The sequence below is a fragment of the Mus musculus genome, chromosome 3 (genome assembly GCF_000001635.26).
Source record: "Mus musculus strain C57BL/6J chromosome 3, GRCm38.p6 C57BL/6J".
In the NCBI taxonomy this organism is placed as follows: Eukaryota; Metazoa; Chordata; class Mammalia; order Rodentia; family Muridae; genus Mus; species Mus musculus.
In genome coordinates this window covers 151730353-151750132 of record NC_000069.6, presented here as the reverse complement: position 1 = coordinate 151750132, position 19780 = coordinate 151730353, and the positions used below count along the sequence as shown (strand labels likewise).

At 38.7% G+C, this 19780-nt stretch overlaps 1 protein-coding gene across 2 annotated transcripts; it reads left to right on the top strand.

The window, feature by feature from the left end:
- Positions 1-222: 222 nt before the first annotated feature.
- On the top strand, positions 223-19211 carry Ifi44 (interferon-induced protein 44). 2 transcript variants are annotated; one of them, NM_133871.3, is made up of 8 exons: positions 223-297; positions 489-988; positions 2479-2515; positions 4145-4340; positions 4496-4642; positions 10642-10813; positions 11810-11910; positions 17580-19211. In NM_133871.3, the coding sequence occupies exons 2-8, from the start codon at positions 547-549 to the stop codon at positions 17751-17753; spliced, it is 1269 nt and encodes a 422-aa protein (NP_598632.2). In that variant the 5' UTR covers positions 223-297; positions 489-546; the 3' UTR covers positions 17754-19211. The 2 variants fall into 2 exon arrangements, with proteins under 2 accessions (NP_598632.2, NP_001357700.1); NM_001370771.1 differs by lacking the exon at positions 11810-11910.
- The last annotated feature ends 569 nt before the right edge of the window (positions 19212-19780 follow it).

The following is a 19780-nucleotide window of genomic DNA, read 5'->3' as shown; positions in this document are numbered from 1 at the left end:
GAAGAAGAAGAAGAAGAAGAAGAAGAAGAAGAAGAAGAAGAAGAAGCAAACCCCAGTCCCATGAGAGCCCCTGCTTCCTAAAATTTCCTGACACACTCTTGGACCGACTTTGCTATTTAAAAGCCTACTGAAGTTGGCTCGCTGCCAGCGTGAGTAGGTATACAGAGTTTCAGTTTTCGTTTCCCGAGCAGGATGAGGCAAACAGAGGAAAAGTTTCTCTTCATTTTCTACAGGCTTGGTCACTGAGACAGAAGCTGCCCTCCTCGGTGCCAGCCTCGGTACAGACTCTTCACACAGGTATGCACTACAGCTTTCTTTCCACTTACCTTATTTGCTTGGAAACAGGAGTATTTAAAAGATTGAAAGCAATTATTTAAATGAACATTTTTGTAAAGATTTTCTTGTTACAGGTTTGTCTCTTGTTTGTTAGTTTCCTGGGTTCTATGAGACAATTGGAGTAAATGAGAGCTTTGTGTGTGTCTTTCTAGACTTCCGTGTTTAAAGAGGACTGTGCTCTTTAAGAGGGCTTTTCCACTAGACTGAAGTATGGCCATGAGAACTCGTTTGACATGGCAGCAAGAAAAGTGCCTGCAGAATTATTTTGGAGGAAAACGTTTTTGTCTTCTTTACAAGGCGAGTGTGCAGAAGTTTTCTCATCAGAATTTGCTCTGCACATGTGAGAATCAAGGTCCTACCATGATAGTGGTTTACAGTGAAAAGTGTGTTATTGGCATGTACCTGAAAGAGGGCTTCCAGGGAAAAGATGTTTCTATCACCATTTTTGCACTCCAAGAGACTGGATTTTCACTATGTGCAAAAGGACCAGATTCACCATATTTATTGTTCCATAAAAGAAAAACTAATGATTTCTCTATACTATTAGATGAGAAAGCTGTGATTGTAAGTTCAGCAATCTGTAAAATGCTCCAACTGACTGCTCGCAATAATGTCATACCTATTCAGGAGTGTGAAGCTTTTCGATGTGAAGGTAAGTTTGCTCAGATAAACCTACTGAAGCTCTCCACTACCTGCTTGGTGACATATGACAATGTTAGATGACATATTCCTGAGGGAAGGACATGCTTAAACTCAGGCTCTCAAGTCTGGAGAGATGACCCACAGAACTGACCTGGCAGAAATTACTAAAATTCTATCATGAAATGGGACTACTTACCTATGTATAAACTCCCTAGGATGTCGTCGTTTTGGGTCATGACATGTGCAGCCTTTACTATGACCCCTCCCCCTTTGCCTGTGGTCATTAGTTGTTTTTTGTGAGTTTGACTGTGTTAGATTCCTCACACTTCTGTGATCACATAGAGTAGTTGGCTTTCCTTAGTTAGCCCAGGCAGTTATTAGTTCATTTCAGCTTAAGAGTCAACTCATCACTAATTTGTCCCTGTCTAAGGTTTTACAATTTATATTCTTGGTTTGACTAATCACTCCTGTTTTGGTTATTGTTGCTTTCAGTTTCTTTGGAGACCCAGTTCCTCTGTGTAGCTCTGGCTGCCTGAAACTTGCTCTGTAGACCAGGCTATCCTCAAATTCACAGAGATCCTCTTGCCTTTGTCTCCGAAGTACTGGCTTTAAAGCTGTGGTCCAAGACTGCCTGACTCTTTTATGTTCTTAAGAGATCCTACGGTTTTTGTTTCCATTTTCAAACATTCCTTATTTCCTACCATGATAAAGCCCCAATTATCACAAAGTTGCTGTAAGGTTTTTACACAGTTGATTTAACATAACTATAGTTTTATCTTTCCTCTCAGACACAGGTGCTATTTCAGAGAGTGCTTTTGTATAAACTCAGAAGTTTGCTTTTATTTTTGTATGTGGTATTTATTTCAAGTTTAATTATGTCTTGGTCATTGAATGAAATCTTTATAATGTATGGTTTTGGTAATTTAATGATATTTGCTTGGTTGTTCTACATGTGGCCCCATAGTGAGAATTATTTAGAGATTTGATAGCATTGCTAAACTAATAGTTTCTTGGAGTGACTAGACATTATTATTTTTTTAATCTACTTTTGACTTCTCTTTTGAGCCAGGAATGCATCAATTAAATAGAAGTTCCTATTGACAGCTGGCTTGGACAAAAATTTATGCATATTTTAAAAATTATTTTTATGCATCTCTGCATACTGCATCTTTCTGACCTAATACTACATTTGGGGGAAATATCAGTTGATGTTAGTCTTACCTTGGTTTGTGTATACTTCCATGTTCTGCCTTTCTGATTCAGAAGACACACCCAGTCCCAATCCCAATTCCTGTTAGAGTGAAGCTGAAAGACCAGGGAGCAGCTAGGAGAACTCATCTGCAGGCTCCTCCTGAACGCTGCTGTCTCCAAGTGAGACAACGTGGATGAGGCCCATTTGTGAATGATTACTAATAGCTCTGTCCCTAGTGAGTTTGCTCACATTCATTTGACCTGCCAATTTAAGAATTTATAATCTATATTATCTGTTATTTTCTTTAGAGTTGTTGGATGAAAGAAAGACAAGAGGCATTGCTGTGTAAGTCAATGTTTTTTTTAAATTATTATTAATTATTCACTTGACATCCCTTCTCCTCTGAGAGGGTGGAGGCCCCTCTTGGTATCCCTCCACCCTAGCACATCAAGTCTTTGTAAAGCTAGGAGCATCCTCTCCCACTTAGGCCAGACTGGCAGCCCAGCTAGAAGAAAGTGTTCTATAGATAAGCAATAGCCTTAGGTATAGCCCCTTCTCCAGTTGCTTGGTACCCACATGATAACAGAGTTGCACATCTGCTACGTATAAGTGGGGAGGCCTGGGTCCAGCCCATGCATGCTTCCTGGTTGGTGGTTCAGTCTCTGAGAACCTAAAAGGTCCAGATTTGTTGACTCTGTTGTCTTCCTGTGGAGTTCCCATCCTCTCTGGAGTCCTCAATTCTTGCCCCAACTCTTCCATAAGAGTCCATAAGCTCCATCCACTATTTGGCTGTGGGGACTCTAAGTCTGCTTCAGTTAGCTGCTGGATTAAGTCTCTCAGAGGACAACCATAACAAGCATAACAGAGTATCATTAATGGTGTCAGGGACTGGTGCTTGCCCATTGGATGGGTCTCTGGTTGGGCCAATTATTGCTTGGTCATTCCCTCAGTCTCTGCTCCACCCCCCGTTCCTGCATTTCTAATAGATAGGATAAATTTTGGGTTGAAGGTTTTGTGGGTGGGTTGGTGCCCCTTTCAGTTTTTAACATTTTATTGCTCTATTACCTTTTATTATGACAATGTATGTCACCAAACTTTTTGGCACAAATTATTACAATTAATATATATGAATATCAATGAATAGCCAAAACCCATGTCAATAATTGCTAAACATATTGATCCTGGCAATGTTAATAGAGCAGTCAGTGGGAGGGGACTATTTTTAATATGTTTTACTTGAGGAAAAATAATGTTGTCTATGTGTTTGTGTCTTTTAGAATTCTTATAGTAGGGTTTTTACTTTAGGATGTGCTGAGAATTATTACCAGGCTGAAAACATCTATTAATGAGAACATGTTAGAAATGTCCTAAGTCTATAAACTTCAAATATATGTTATATAATGACTTTTAACGTTTACCATTATTAATCTTCACCTTTGGCATGACTAATATCTATTACTGAATTAACAAGATGTAATAATATCAGTGAACAGTTTTAGGACTGATCAGCACTGTTATGTTTCAGTTATTATAACAAAATACCACAACCAAAAGCAACTTAAGGAAGAGAGGGACTATTTTGGCCTAGGGAGAGAGACTATCACGGTAGGGAAGGTATGGCTACAATCATGGAAAGCATGGCAGCAGGCCCCAGGAAAACGGTTACAGAGCGAAAAGACAGGAAGTGACCGAGGTTACAAGCACGCAAAGCGGGCCTTCACTGATGTTCTCTTCTGGCAAGGTTTCACTTCCTAAAGGCTCTGAAAATCTTTCCAAACACCAATGTCCAGTTCCCTAAGCCTATGAGGGACACTCTCATTCAAACCACCATATTCAATGGGCTTGTGTGCACGTGGAAGAAGGCAAGCTGCTAATTAGAAACGCTATAGGGTAGAGAAGTGACTTATTAGAAGATGCATGGTGAGGTCCTCTGAGCCGACCAGTCAGTTCTTAATGTTTGCTACGTCTTAACAGGTTACATAGTAATTTACTGCAGGCCCTGAGAGACTACAAGCCCTATGGAGACCTGGTTCAGCAAACACGAGTTCTGCTGCTGGGTCCTATTGGAGCTGGGAAGTCTAGCTTTGTGAACTCAGTCAAGTCTGTGTTCAAGGGCAGCATCACACACCAGATCTTGGTGGGCTGTGATGAAGATGGAATCTCTGACAAGGTACTTGTATTTTAGCCTACCCAGGCTTCTCGGTTCAACTTAACTGTATTGGGAACTATTTGGCCAGTCAATCTTATGTAGACTTTATTTAAATTTATAGCAAAAAAAAAAAAAAAAGAAATGCTGTTTTCAGGTTGTTGTCTTTCACTTTTCAGTACAGGACATATTCCATCAAGGCCAAGGATGACAGTGACCCCCTGCCATTTATTCTGTGTGACTCACTGGGGCTGGGTGAGAATGCCGGCTTGCACACAGATGATGTATGGCACATCTTAAAGGGCCACACTCCTGACAGATACCAGGTAAGATTCGACTGATATTTTTTTAAATGAATTTATTTTTTAGGATGTTTGCTTTGCTTGCAACCCACCTCAAACTCTGGCCTAACATTGCTGCTTGAGCATGCTAAACTGCACTTGCTCAATCTCCTTTGTTCCTTTCAATAGAGAATTCACCAGGAATTTTAAATATCCAGAGGATTCCTCTGTTACACCTATTATAAGGGCCATCAAGTGTTTGCACTCTTTTTTCGTGAAACAGATATCCATCTGTATGAATTATATCTCTAAGTTCATTTTTACCAGCAGGAAATCTGAAGACAGAAACTTGGGAAAGTGAGAGCTTTTGTGGGGTTATTAATTTCAGAAGTTTCCCCTCTTTTGAACACCGCAGCCTGGAATACTGTGTTAGTCAAGGTTAATATCACTGTAACAAAATATAACGAGACCAAAAAGCAAGTTGGGAAGAAAAGGGTTTATTCAGCTTATGCTTCCGCACCGCAGTTCATCATCAAAAGAATTCAGGACAAAATTCAGGCAGGACAGGAACCTGGAGGCAGGGGCTGACACAGGGGCCATGGATGGGTACTGCTTACTGGCTTGCTCCTCATGACTTGTTCAGCCTGCTGTCTTATAGAACTCAGGGCCAACAGCCCAGGAATGGCACCATAGATGATGGGCCAGGCGCTCCCCTATCCATCACTAAGAAATGCCACACAGGCTTATCTACAGTCAGATCTTACGGGGGCATTTTCTCACCTGAGGTTGCCCCCTTTCTGATGACTCTAGCCTGTGTTGTTAAGATAAACCTTGCCAGCACGGGTGTTAGGGACTGAATCCCCCCCCCCACCCCCAGGATGTCATATGTTGAAGCCTCAGACATCAATTTGATGGCATCAGTAGGTAGAGGTTTTGGGAAATAGTCATGTCTTGTGGATGGAGCCCTTAAGGATAGAATTAGTGCTCTTCTCAGCTGATCCCTTTTTTGCCATGTGAGGGGACAGGTTAAAGATGAACCTTTGAATAACCATCAGTAGACATCAACTTTACTGGCACCTTGATTTTAGAATCTATGTGATAGATTGATTTTTATTTTTGTTTTTGTTTTTGTTTTTGTTTTTTTTTGCACGCAAAATGTTAGTAAATTTCTAGCAACCTCACATAAGTAGGTGTGTGTCCTCCATCTCTATACTTCTCAGCCTATGCTGACTGCAGGAGGGGAGAATGCGGGGGGTGGGGGGGGGAAGTCAAAGAGTTGTTTCGGTTTCTAGTTTGCTTTAAACTTCTAGTCATCTCCACAAACATTTAGATAACAAAGTAATCCTTTATCTTGAACCAAGTGAATAGCCCATTGTGGCTGCTTCTTTCAGCGATGTCTTTGTCATCCTCTGTTCAGGATGATTAAAATGTATGGGAGTCACATTTTGCATTCTGTAAGTTTTTTTTTTCTATTGATATGTTTATTTATTCCTTTGTGATGTCACCTTAATTACATATTGCTTAATCATTTTTATTACTGCAGAAATAAATAATTTCTTGATATACTCTATCATATTCAACTCTCTTGCTTTTCTTGACAGTTTTTTTAAAAAAGATTTATTTATTTATTTTATGCACATGAGTACACTGTTGCTGTCTTCAGACACACCAGAAGAGGGCATCAGATCCCACTACAGATGGTTGTGAGCCACCAGGTGGTGGCTGGGATTTGAACTCAGGATCTCCAGAAGAGAAGTCAGTGCTCTTAACAGCTGAGCCATCTCTCCAGGCCACTCTTGACAGTTTTTATATATACTTTTGAAAGAAAGCTTTCTTGTGATTGATTTATTGTTGTTTTGAGGGACATTTTATTCATACTTTATGGCTTAGTTTAATTTGTATGTTCACATATCCTGTGGATTATCCAGAAAGACTGTCTTAACTTTTTGATCTTGGAAGTTTCTTTTATTCCTTAATATAGAGATGACATGTAGACAGTTTAAAGACTGTTTTTTATTATAGAACACTTAAAATTTATATAAAAGTAGACAAAATAGATTAATGAATTCCTATGTACCCAGCTTTGGAATGAGCTTCAGAATCCGTGAGTCATGCACAATCTTATGTAATCTGTATTTCTTCTCTTCTCTTCTCCTGTATCATTTAGAAGCAAATCAGGGAAACCATACCTGTGGTATGTGTCACCTGGCTGTACCCTCTGTGGAGTGCCAGCTGAGGTTCTGGGCCCTTTGCTTCCTCCCTCTCAGGTGTCCAAATGCTGCTGCACAGCAGCCTGGAACAGCTCTTTTAGACAGAGGCCTACGCTGATGATCTGCCATGAAACACTTACCTGGACACTTACCTTTATTGGGGTGGGCTGGTGTGCATACACTTTACTTGGGGTGGAAAAGGGTTATATACAAACTTTGGAGAGTGGCAAGTAGTTTTCAGGGCAAATGAAAATCACTGGCTAGAGTTTAAAGCACTGCAAATGCCTCATTTGTATGAGAGACATTCCAGGAATTCTAGGTACTTGCTGGGTGGGTTCTTTTTTCTTTATTCTTTTTTTTAAACATTTTTATTAGATATTTTCTTTATTTACATTTCAAATGTTATACCCTTTCCTGGTTTCCCCTCCGAAAAACTCCTCTCCCCTTCCCCCTCCCCCTGCTCACCAACCCACCCACTCCTGATCCCTGGCCCTGGCATTCCCCTACACTGATGCATAGAGCCTTCACAGGACCAAGGGCCTCTCCTTTCATTGATGATAGACTAGACCATCCTCTACTACATATGCAGCTGGAGCCATGAGTCTCAACATGTGTACTCTTTGGTTGGTGGTTTAGTCCCAGGGAACTCTGGGGGTACTGGTTAGTTCATATTATTGTTCCTCCTATAGGGCTGCAATCCCCTTCAGCTCCTTGGGTCCTTTCTCTAGCTCCTTCATTGGGGACCCTGTGCTTAGTCCAATGGTGGCTGTGAGCATCCACTTCTGTATTTGTCAGGCACTGACAGAGCCTCTCAGGAGACAGCCATTTCCGTCTCCTTTCAGCAATTGGGGGAAGTTGAACTTTGAAGGTCTGCCAAGGAATAATTGACCTTCCTGAGGTAGAGGGTGTGGGAAGTAGGTTAAAAAAAGGAAGACTTTCTGGTAAAGGGAGTTCTCTAATTTTTTACTGAGCTCAGAGGAGCTATGTAGTCATGGTAGATGGTGACCTTAATTAGCAAGTTTTCCTCACACATAACAGTTTGGATATAGTTGGGTATCATTTTTATAATACAAAGAAACACACACACACATCTATCTCTCAATCTATCATCTACCAATCTATCTATCTAGCTATATCTCTATCTATCTATCTATCTATCTATCTATCTATCTATCTATCTATCTATCTATCATCTATATATTTTTTGACCATTGCTATAATAACCATAGCATGGTTACTTTTATTAAAAATTATTATATTCTGCTTTTCTTTGCAATTTAACTATATAAAAGATAAATCTCTTCCCCCCACTGTGTGTGTGTGTGTGTATGTGTGTGTGTGTGTGTGTACGTGTGTATGCTCATGTGTGAGTGGAAAGGTCAGAAGACATGTTGAGGAGGGTTGGTTCTCTCCTTCCACCATGTTGTTTCTGGGGATTGAACTCAGGTCGTCTGGATTTGCTGTTGGCGAACGCTTCCACCTGCAAGTCATCTCACTGGCACTACAACTTGTCTTTTTAAGACATTGGAATGGTTGTTTCCTAGACCTCTTTATAGCATGGACTCTGTTTGCATCCTTAAGTGTTATTTTATGTGTACTGCTTTTCACAGTACAAAAAACAGTTAACTGCGTTCAGAGAAATATTGTGAAGTGGATTCTACTTCATAGGTGGTATACCATCTGCAGGTGTATAGTGTCGGGTTTTCTTGATTTCATTAGCGTTCAGTGTGAGAATCATTTATTTATTAGAGTGAATGTAGTAGTGTTCTCTTCCCATCATTCTTCATCATGCCCCTATGGAGAGAAATTCTCCCATGCCCACTCTCTGATTTCATAGTGGTACACATAAATACAGGGAAAAGCAGGATATAAAAACAAGCTGGAATTTTTTTGTCTGCTTTATGAACTTTTTAAAATAATAAGTTGTCTTCTGAATACTTGCCATCAATTATGTTGTTTATTTATTATCATTGTGAATTTCACACAATTAACTATATTTGATATATTTTGATACATTATAGTTTTTCCATTTTCCAATGCTGGCATCAATAGGGACGTGGGATTTACAAGTTAAATCCCAGTTCCTTTGACAGAGACACAGTCTTTCTATATTTCTTGCTCTGTGGTCTCCTGGGTACATATCTTATATGTTTCCTATCCTGTAGGGTGAATCAGTTGTTTCTTCAAAAAGCCTTGACTTGTAGTCTTACACTCGTTCGCGACCGGCCAGGAAAGATGCAGCAAACCAGAACCTTCTGTGGCAAAACTTTATTGCTTACATCTTCAGGAGCCAGAGAGCAAGAGAGCAAGAGCTCTATTGCTTACATCTTTAGGAGCCAAAGCGCAAGAGAGCAAGAGAGAGGGCAAGAGCGCAAGAGCGCAAGAGCTTTATTGCTTACATCTTCAGGAGCAAGAAGCAAGAGCCAGAGCAAGAGTGCAAAAGGGGAGAATGGCGAAACCCCGTCCCTTTTTAAGGAGAATTATTCTCCGCCTAGGACGTATTACTCCTTGATTGGCTGCAGCCCATCGGCCGAGTTGTCGTCACGGGGAAGGCAGAGCACATGTAGTGGAAAACTACCCTTGGCACATGCGCAGATTATTTGTTTACCACTTAGAACACAGGATGTCAGCGCCATCTTGCAACGGCGAATGTGAGGGCGGCTCCCCACATTGTAGCATTAGAAAAGTTGTTGCTATCTTGTTGGTCAATTTTTTTCTTACACTTTTCAGGGAAACATAATTTTTTCTAATAAGATATCTTGTAAATTCATAAATATGTATTAAAATCCTGGACTTGAGAATTTTAATTTAATTTTTTCTAATTATATTTTACTGACTTCCTTCTAATTTGAGGACTCTTATTCTCAAACAGTAGAGTTGATAGAATATTGTATCAACTAATTTCTTCATCTTACACAGTAACCTCAGAACAGACTCCATTATTAGTGTAAGCCACCTAATTTTAACATAATCATATTTAATATTACTTAGTAAAGTAACAATCACATCTGGATATGATATAACAATACTAGAAGGCTTTTATACCATGTTGGGCATGCATCATATAAGGATGTCATACTAATTACATTGTGTTTTGCAGTCACACAGAAACAATTTGACTTTGTACTTATTACGTCTAAGTACCATGTTTAATTTGATTTATGGATTTATCAATTAATGAATTGATCTTTTTTCTGTTTATCCGAACAAATCCCTTTGTTTTTCCTTTAAGAAATCATATCAAATTTATGACTTTCTTCTGCTTTGCAGCATCCAAGAAAATACATGCATCATTGTATTTCCTTCTGTTTTAGAGAAATGGTAGTTAATATGGCTTATTGATATACTGCGCTTTTGTTGTGCGAATAGGTTTACAGTCAAGATGCTGTGTGGATACTGTGTTGTCTTTATACCATGCTCTCTGTGAGACACACCCAGGCAGAACAATTGTTAGCTCAAGATTCATGACACTTTTGCATCATGAAAGTTCTTCCTCTTAATACACTGTGTGATGACTCCAACTTCCTCTCCAAATGCTCTGACTCCTGTTTTCATACACATGGTTTCTTTTATTTAAAGCACTAAGCTGCCACAGTCTTATTCACTTTCTTGAGAATCTTATTGCATTATAGCCCCTACATCATGTATCCCTTGATTAGAGATCCTTTATCAGGCTGTGTAAAAGAGCCACTGTCCACTTGTGTAATTACTTTCTTCTCCATCTTATGATTAGCCTTTTAGTATCAGGTATCTGTGCATTTTCAAATGCACAGGACTGGAGTATCATTTATAAGCAAACACACTGTAACTTCCACCTTCTTATATATTTTATAGTTCGATTCCATGAAACCAATCACATCAAACCATCCGAACTATACCCATGACCCACTGCTGAAGGACAGAATTCACTGTGTGGTTTTTGTGTTTGATATCAATTCTTTTGAAATGCACTCTTCTGAGCTGGTGGCAAAGATCAAGAAAATTCGAAGAGACTTGATAAAACATGGTGAGTGTTATTTCATTTTGCTACTGAAGGTAACTGACTGGACTTATCAGCAAATTTTTGGGGGGTAAGATGAAGGACTATCGTGCTTGCAAGTGGGAGTCTTTTTGGATCATTACCATGGTTACATCTCGGTGAGCTCTCAACAGCTGCATGATCATGCACATGTGACTTAAACTCAATTTCCCTCAATACCTTAACATGATGTAATGATAGGACCTCCCTCTGAATATTTTGACTGTAAATATTACACAAGGTGAAGAAAAGCCACCCCCGTTCACACACTGCTTTATATTTTGTCATGTAGTTTTTGGCTAGGGGCTATATCTTTTCTTTTGGACCTTAAAGGATTAGACTATAGATAGCGATAGTTTAGAAAAAAGGCCAGCATCTAAGATGTCGGGTAGAGAAAGGCATCAGGAAGGCAGAAGGGAACACAAGCTGGTAGTTCCGGTGCCAATTCTGGCTTCTCTTGGTTTTATGCATCAGAGTTGGACAGAGTTCATCACAAATTCGACTAAGAAGCTAGGGATGATGGTCTTACCTGCTCACTGGAATTAAAAGGTTTAAAAACTTAGATAAGGACTTTTTTTTGTCAGTACCGTGAAATAGTAGTAAAACCTTATTCATGAGGAATGATGTTTCCTCTCGCTGTTGGAGAAGTCCCATATTCTGTAAGTTTTTTTCCAGTTCCTACTAAGTCAGCACATTTAGCATTGAATAGCAATTGGCAATAATATGGGCTAAATTTTAGTTTTTGCAAAATGTGGTCTCTAGTGAAGCTTCATTTCTTAGATTGGGATGAAGAGTACATTGCATGCAAAAGAAGCTCCAGTGTATGGAGTGTGTATGTGTGAGGTGGAGGAGGCATTGGAGGTAGAAAAATCCCTAAATCTAAAGTTGGCCCATTACCTGCTGGCAGCAAAACTGATAACTTACTAAGTTAAACATGCTGCTGATGTCTGTAAGGATAAAATTCTATACATCTCTTCAACACAGGCATTCTGCATTTGGCTTTACTTACACACGTGGATAGCCTGGATCTGATTACAAAAGAAGACATGACAGACATATACAACTATAGTCCTGTGAAGTCCAAGGTAATACATAAACAGTTCTTTGAGGAATGTTGATATCCATATACTCAACCTCATATAAAGAACAAGAAATGTACGTAACTGGAGAAGAATTAAAATAATTGCTGGAATAGTTAGGACACACTTCCCAGGTTTAAAATATTAAATAACCACAAGCTTATCTTTGTGTTGAACTTAATGTTTAATTACATTTGCTGCAATTTAATTTAATTCAACACATTTTTATCAAATTGTTTATGATCAAACCAATATTATAGCCTCTATTCTCATATACAGATAATGAATACAATTATTGCACTAAAATATTATCATTTTACAGACTGAGGTGAGGGTAAAGAAAAACACATGAAGGACTATGACATGATCACACATAATAAATATCACGTAAGAAATGGTGACGACAATGTATCCTGATGGTTCAAAGGAGAAAAAAAGGCACAGGGGATGATTTTTATAGCAAGGTGACACTGAGAGATAGTGTCTAAGCACTTTAATAAGAGAAAAGACAAAAGGAGAAAGTGATTCAGGCAAGGGAAGTTTAAATTAATGTACCGAAGGATGAAAAGGTAGCATGTCTGAGATTCATGGGGTCCTCAATGTAGTGGAAATCTCGATATTTGAAGTAGACAGAAAGGCAGAAGCTGGCAGTGATGACAATTCATTTTATGATTTTACATCTTAGAGAATCATAGACATTAGAAACTCGCCATATAGTGAACCTTAAGATTTCTTTAAATTCTTTAGAATAGACTGGAAGCAAAATATGGCAGAGGTTGGAAAACGAGTTGTAGGCATGTCAAGACAGGCCATACTTATGCACCACTACATATGTGGTGGATCTTTCTTCCTGAATCATACTATCAATCCTAGGAGATAGGCACAAATAACATTGTGTGGCAGGTGAGAAGGCAATACAAACTAGAAGCAAGGCTTGGTCAATGTTTATTAATAGTGCTAAGACTTGACAATGCTGTATTGGGAGCCTAGGTGATCTGTGTTCAGGAAGAGATAATATAAGCAAGAATTAATCATTCAACTGGTCTAATAAAGTTGGTCTATCCTGGACATGCCTTGGAAAGAAAATTGAAATTTCTAGACACTAGCCCATGCATGTTCCAATGGCTCCAGCTTCATAGGAATCCTGTAGATCGGGAGTCACCATTCCGGTTGTTTGCTGACTTCCACATGTTCGTGCTTCAGTACTCTACATGAGCGCAGACACTATTTAGGATCATCTGGCCTCATGTTCCCTGCTCATGCCAAGGTTTCTAGTCACTCCTCCACCAGCACTCATGACTGGTCCTCATGCTATTGACCTTACTCTGTCCTTCTCCTCTCTCTCTTGCCGATGCTTTCTTACTCATGCTCCTCAGAACCCCACTCCTTTTGTTTATGTTTTTATCTTTTCCTCTCCTTCTTTCTCTCCCTCCAATTCCTTACTTTCCTCTTTGTCTCCAGTTTTGCTTCCCTTACCTTCCTGTTACATTTCTTTTCAAAGAGTTCTTATTTTTTCCATATAGTGTATTTTGATCATATTTTCCCTTCCTCCAGTTCATCGTATTTGTTCCGCACCTCCATACCAACTCACCTTTATGCTCTTTCTCATTCAAAAAAAAAAAAAAAAAGGAATCATTAAAAACTTCACAAAACAAAAAGAAAAAAAGAAAAGAAGCAGGTAAAAGATCAATAAGACAAAAAAAAAAAAGCCAACACAAAATAAAACAAAACCCAAACAAATAGATGAACAAAATAAAAAGCAATGAAGTTCATTTGGGTTGGCTAGCTGTTCCTGGGCATGGGCCCACCATAGAATGAGGTTGGTTGATAAACCCAGTGACACTTCACTGGAGAAAACTGAGTTTTGTTGTTGCCAGTAGGCATCAGTTCCAGAGAGCTCCTTAGTTAGGTGTGGGATCCTATGTTCGCTTCTCTCTCTCAGTGCTACTATTCATTCTGGATTGAGTCTATGTAGACCTTAGGCACTCTGCCACATTCTCTGTGAGTTAACATGTGTGTCAATGTCATGTTGAGTATAAAAGACACTTGATTATTGCAGTCATCTATCACTTCTATCTCTTACAATCTTTCTGTCTCCTCTTCTGCATAGGTTGATCTCTGAGTCTTGAGGGGAGGAGTCTGATGAAAACATCCCATTTAGGGCTGAGTGCTCCAAAGTCTCCTCATTCTTTGTATGTTGTATAGTTTTGTTTCTCTGTGGTAATTCTCATTTACCCTAACAAGAAGCTTCTCTGCTGTGGACTGAGGAAGGCACTGCTCTACAGGTCTAAACAGAATATCATCATGAGTCATTTTATTGTTTTGTTCCTTTAGCAGAATAATAGGATGAAGGTTTTTCTCCTAGGCCCGTGACCTATCTTCTTGGCCACTTTAGTTGGGCCAAGGATGGTTTCCTTCTCATGGAGTGTGCCATAAATCCAATTCAGAAGTGGTTGGTTGCTCCCATAACATTTGTGCCACTATTAAGTCTGTATATCTTGCAGGAAGGTCACTGCTGTAGGTCACAAGAATAACTGTTTTTCTCCTCCAGTTGCATACAGAGTACCTTCTAGCACCATGAATGCTAGTCTATAGGAGTGAAGCTTTTTTTTTTCTTTTTCTTTTTTTCCATTTCAGAGTTTTATTGTGTTGCACTGAAGGAACAGCAGGGTGGTTACACAGTTCTCTCATTCATTTTCCAAAATCTAAAGTACTTGCAAATTCTTAATACCTTGACCATTGGATTAGAACAGTAAGCATTAATATAACCAATTTCCTAGTAAATAATGTCTTACAAATAAAACCCATTTAGAATAGCTTTAAATGCATTCTTTACAGGTAATTCGGCATGTTTGTATCACTTAGGCTTAAGAATTAAAGCATGTTTATTACTCTGATGGAATGAGGGAGACCCCTCTCATGCAATACATAGGGATAATATTCAAGTTGACAGGGACGAGGTGCCACTCTTCTTACTGTTGTGTCCATATATAATCATCTACAGTGATAAGTGAGGAACCTACGATGTTCCTCATGAGTCAGACACTCTGAGTTCACCAGAAGCACCTCATATCTACAGCTACCTTATATTTAGATGGCATTTCAATAAAACCAAAATGAGCCCAATAAGTCCTCTAAACCAAGCTTTTAGTTAGGTACCAGATCAACTTCTCTGTGTTCTATGATATAAGTATGTGTCTTAATCAATAAGGAATTACCATCAAGTTGTGGAGTGAAACTAATAGTGTGATAGTGGCCTGTGATTTTGTGGGGCAGTCCATGGGACTCTACTAGCCAATGATTCAACATGATGTAACTGATTTCTGGCATGGGACATTTAACTTGGCATAAGATGTCTTATTGGGACACTGTCTTCGCTATTATTTAATGACATCATTTAGATTCATATGTATATATATAATTTAGAAATCTTATACTTACTAATTTATACCCTAGTAGATTGAAAATTTCTAAATCTTTCTATATTTTTCAGTTTGCCTTTAAATTGTCCTTCCTCATAGTCCCCCCTTTACCCTTTCCTCCCATCCCCCTCTCTATTTAACCTTTCTATTCTAGTTTCCTCTTTATCTTTCCATGACACTATACTAGATTTCTCAGTCCTTGAGAGACTTCGTCCTCTAACTTTCATTCCTTTACTAGGCACCTAATCTATGTGGTTATTCAGATTGTAGCACACATACCAAAACCTTAAAGGTAACATGCACATACAAGAGAAAACACAATATTTGTCTTTTAGGATATGGATTACTGCACTCATGATATTTTTCTGGCTCTACCTATTTAGCTGTGGATTTCATAATTTCATTTTCTTAACAGCTGGATAGTATTCCATTGCATAAACATACCACATTTTCATTACCCACTCATCATTTGAATGACATGTAGGTTGTTTCTAATTTCTGGTTATTATGAGTAGAGTAGCAATGAACATGGATAAGAAAATATCTCTAGTGAAATGTGGAGTCTTTTGGATTTTTGCCTGAGAGTGGTCTAGATGGAGTTTGAGGTGGATCCATTTCCAGCTTCCTGAGGAGACACCACACTAAGCTCTGTAGTGGTTGTACTGGTTTGTTCGCTTGCCACAAATGAATAAGTGACCCCTTTCCCCATACCCTTGCCACCATGAGCTGCCATTTGTTTTATAGCTCTTGGTCATTATGACTGGGGTAAGATGAAGTTTGAGAGTGAGCCCTCTGTGCATTTCCCTAATGGCTAAAGATATTGGAACATTTCTTGAAGCTCTTCCTAGTTACTTGTGTTTCATCTATTGAGAACTCTTTGTTTAGTTCTGTATCCCATTTTTAATTGGTTTTTTTTTTTGATGCCCAGATTTTTTGTCTCTGTTTTTCATTGTTTTTTAAAATGTATTTTGATTTCAACCCTCAATCAGATGTATAATTGTAAAAGATTCTTTTCTATATTGCAGGCTGCTAGTTTACCCAAATGATGATGTCCTTTGTCATTAAAAAAAAAAACTTTTAAATTTCACGAGATCCCATTTATTAGTTTTTGGTCTTAGTGTCTGTGCTAATGTATTCTTCTCAGAAAGTTTTTTTCCTGTGCCATGATTTTAAGGCTAGACCTTTTCTGAATCTCCTTTTCTGTCAGATTCAGTGTATCTGGTCTTAAATTGATGAACAAAACACAGTTTGGAGTTGTTTGTACAGATTGGTAAATATGGAATATTTTTTATTCTTCTACATGCAGTCACCTAGTTTGACCAGTCCTACTTGTTGAAGATGCTGTCTTTTTTTTCCAGTGTGCATTTCTGACTTCTTTATCAACAATCAGTTTTATCAACAATCCATAGGTGTGTGGACTTATGTCTAGGTCTTCAGTGTATGTCTGTTATTTTTGCCAATACCATGCTTATTTTATTACTGTAGCCTGGTAATATGACTTCAGATCTGGGATGGTGTTATCCCCATCTCTTATTTTTCAGGATTGTTTTTGTGATCTTATTATTTATTTATTTATTTATTTATTTATTTATTGGTATGTGTACTTCCGTTTGAAGTTAGATAGGCTTTCCAATTTCTGTGAACAATTATGTTGAAATTTTGCTGGGGATTGGATTAAATTTGTAGTTTGGTTTTGCTGTGATAGCCATTTTCACACTGTCAATCAGAGCATGTCCTTTGTTTGTAATTCATGTTGAGTATACTAATCCATTTTAAATAAGGTATCAGTGATGTTGGAACTTGACATAAAATTCTTCAAGAAACTACTGCAGAGGATCTGACCTTTGATTTTGAAAACTATGGAAAAATGATCACCAAGCTCCTAGTTCTTATTACTTCTCTTATACTTTATGTTGGCATTAGAGATTTTTACTATGTTAGACACCTGAGAGGTTTTGTGTACATGTCTGTGTTGGGGTGCATGTGTGTTCATGCTTATATGTATATAATTACATATGTGTATGGAAGCCCTAATTCAATGTTGGGTGTCTTTCCCAATTGATCTCTACCTCACTTTCTGAGACAAAGATTCTCGCTGAACTTGGAGCATGCTTGCCTGGATGGAATGGTAGGCCAGTAAGCCCAGGGCCCTTCTGTCTCTTCCTTAACACTATTTGTTTAACATGTGTCTTCGTGGATCAAACTCCGGTCCTCCGTTTTACACAGCTCTGGGTTTCCACTTTTGTATTTCAGCTGGAGGCATTCCATGGAGTCTTTGGTTTTGCCTTATCTGACATCTTGGTGGTGAGTAATTATGTCTCAGAGTGGCAGCTGGACCCCGTGAAGGACATGCTGATCCTCTCGGCACTGAAGGAGATCCTGTATACTGCAAATGAATTCTTGGAGGATTTGCCTTTGAACAAATAAGTAGAGTGATTATCTCGGAGCTTGACGGTATCATCAACTTGGCCAATTCTTGTCTGGGTCTGTTGATTACCTGCTAGGTCTGTTTCTTTAGCCTGTTGGCATGTGAGTAGCCCTGACCTTTAACCCACTGGTTGAATGTATTTTCCTCTGTTTATTTCCTTCCTGATATCTTCCTCAAATCAGTCTTGGAAGATCCGTATAACTTCACTCTTGTTTTAAAAAAGAAAATTATGAAATGATTTATATCCTTTGTCCATTTCTTTTAAACTGGAATGCTTTGCTTGAGACCTAGAACTGTGTTGGATCAATACTGACTCTCATTAGATATGATCTTATAGGATCCATACCCTCCCTAGGACCAAATATATCTGATGTGATACATACATACACAAAATATATTATGTATGTAATATATTATGCATATAATATACAGTTCAAAATTCATATATATAGTTTATATGATTGTCTAAATATCTAGGAACCAAAAATGAGGAAAAATATTGTTTTTTCAGATCAGCCTAACTTGCTTAATAGATTATTTTTAGTTGCATACACTTACTTGGGCAAAACCTAACTTTTTACTTTGTAGCTGGAAGAAGTTCCATCATGTGTAGACAGTGCGTTTTCTGGATTCATTCCTCCATCATCATATACCTAGTTAGCATCCATCCTTAGCTATTGTACATAGTGACACACACACACACACACACACACACACACACACACACACTCACACACAAATGTAAAAGTATTTTGTGATACTTTTAGCTTCACTTTTGTCTCCCTCACCCCCGACCTCATTTATTTCTGCTTCATTTAGTGTAGTTCCTCCTAGGTAGATATTTATCACCTCTGATTATAGACTCACTATGTTTTTAAGTATGTTCTATTATCAACCTGTGCATATGCTGCATTGTCACCATTAGAGAGTAAATATTTTGATTTACTTCATTCAAATCTTATTCCATCCCTTTAGAGTGCTATATTATGTTCATTTACTGCTAATTCTGAAAGGACTGGGAATGGACTTCTCATCTGACTAACTTGCAGTCTGACTCCATATCCTGAGTTTTGCCAGTTCTCTTTCTTATGGCGTGCAGGGTTCTAGACAAGATGAGCTTAGTTCTGCTTGCTTCTCACTAAAAACCCACTGAGAACGTTTTATCTTTTCTTAGATATCAGAAGAAAAATGTTACAATGTTGCAAAAAAAGAAAGGAAGAAAAGGAGAGACTTTATCATATGTTAACAATGAATTCATTAAGAGAGTAGTGAGAGAACAGGGAATGAAGAAGGCACAGAGACTGTGCCAGGGGAAAAGCACACAAACAAGATTACAGTGCTCTTGATAAAAAGATGAACAAGATAAAAGTAATCAGCTACAAGGACCAATCGCAATTCTGTTGGATTTATATTCTGTATCTATGAAAAATAAAATAGTTAACTGTTTAAAACCCAAATTCTAACTGAAGTATGTGTCATTTATTTTCAATTTACATTGTGGTTATGGGTTACAAGTGACAAAACTCAACCTGGACAACATGGATAAGAAGATGACTATGTTAGAGACCTAGGATAGGAAATAAAAAAACCAACAAAATGATTCCCAACGATCTTCTGATATAGTCGTAGATCAGTACCTAGCCCAATAGCCAGCAGAGAGGTTTCCTTCAGCAGCTGATGGGAGTGATGCAGAGACCAGCAGCCAAACATTAGACAGAGTCAAAACTGGAGATCTCCACTGGGTCCCTCCCCTTGGAGCCTCAGGAACCATGCAGAAGAGGAAGAAGTTGAGTTGTAGAAGCCAGAGGGGTTGAGACACAAGGTCTACAGAATTAACTAAGCTGGACTCATCGAGGCTCATAGAGACGGAAGTGGCAATCCTGGAGCCTGCCTGGGTCTGTGTAGGGTGCTTTGCATATATGTCATGGTTGTCAGCTTGGTATTTTTGTGGGACTCCTAGCAGTGGGAGTGGGAGCATGCCAGATTCTTTTGCCCACACTGAGGGTCCTTTTCCTCTTACTGGTTT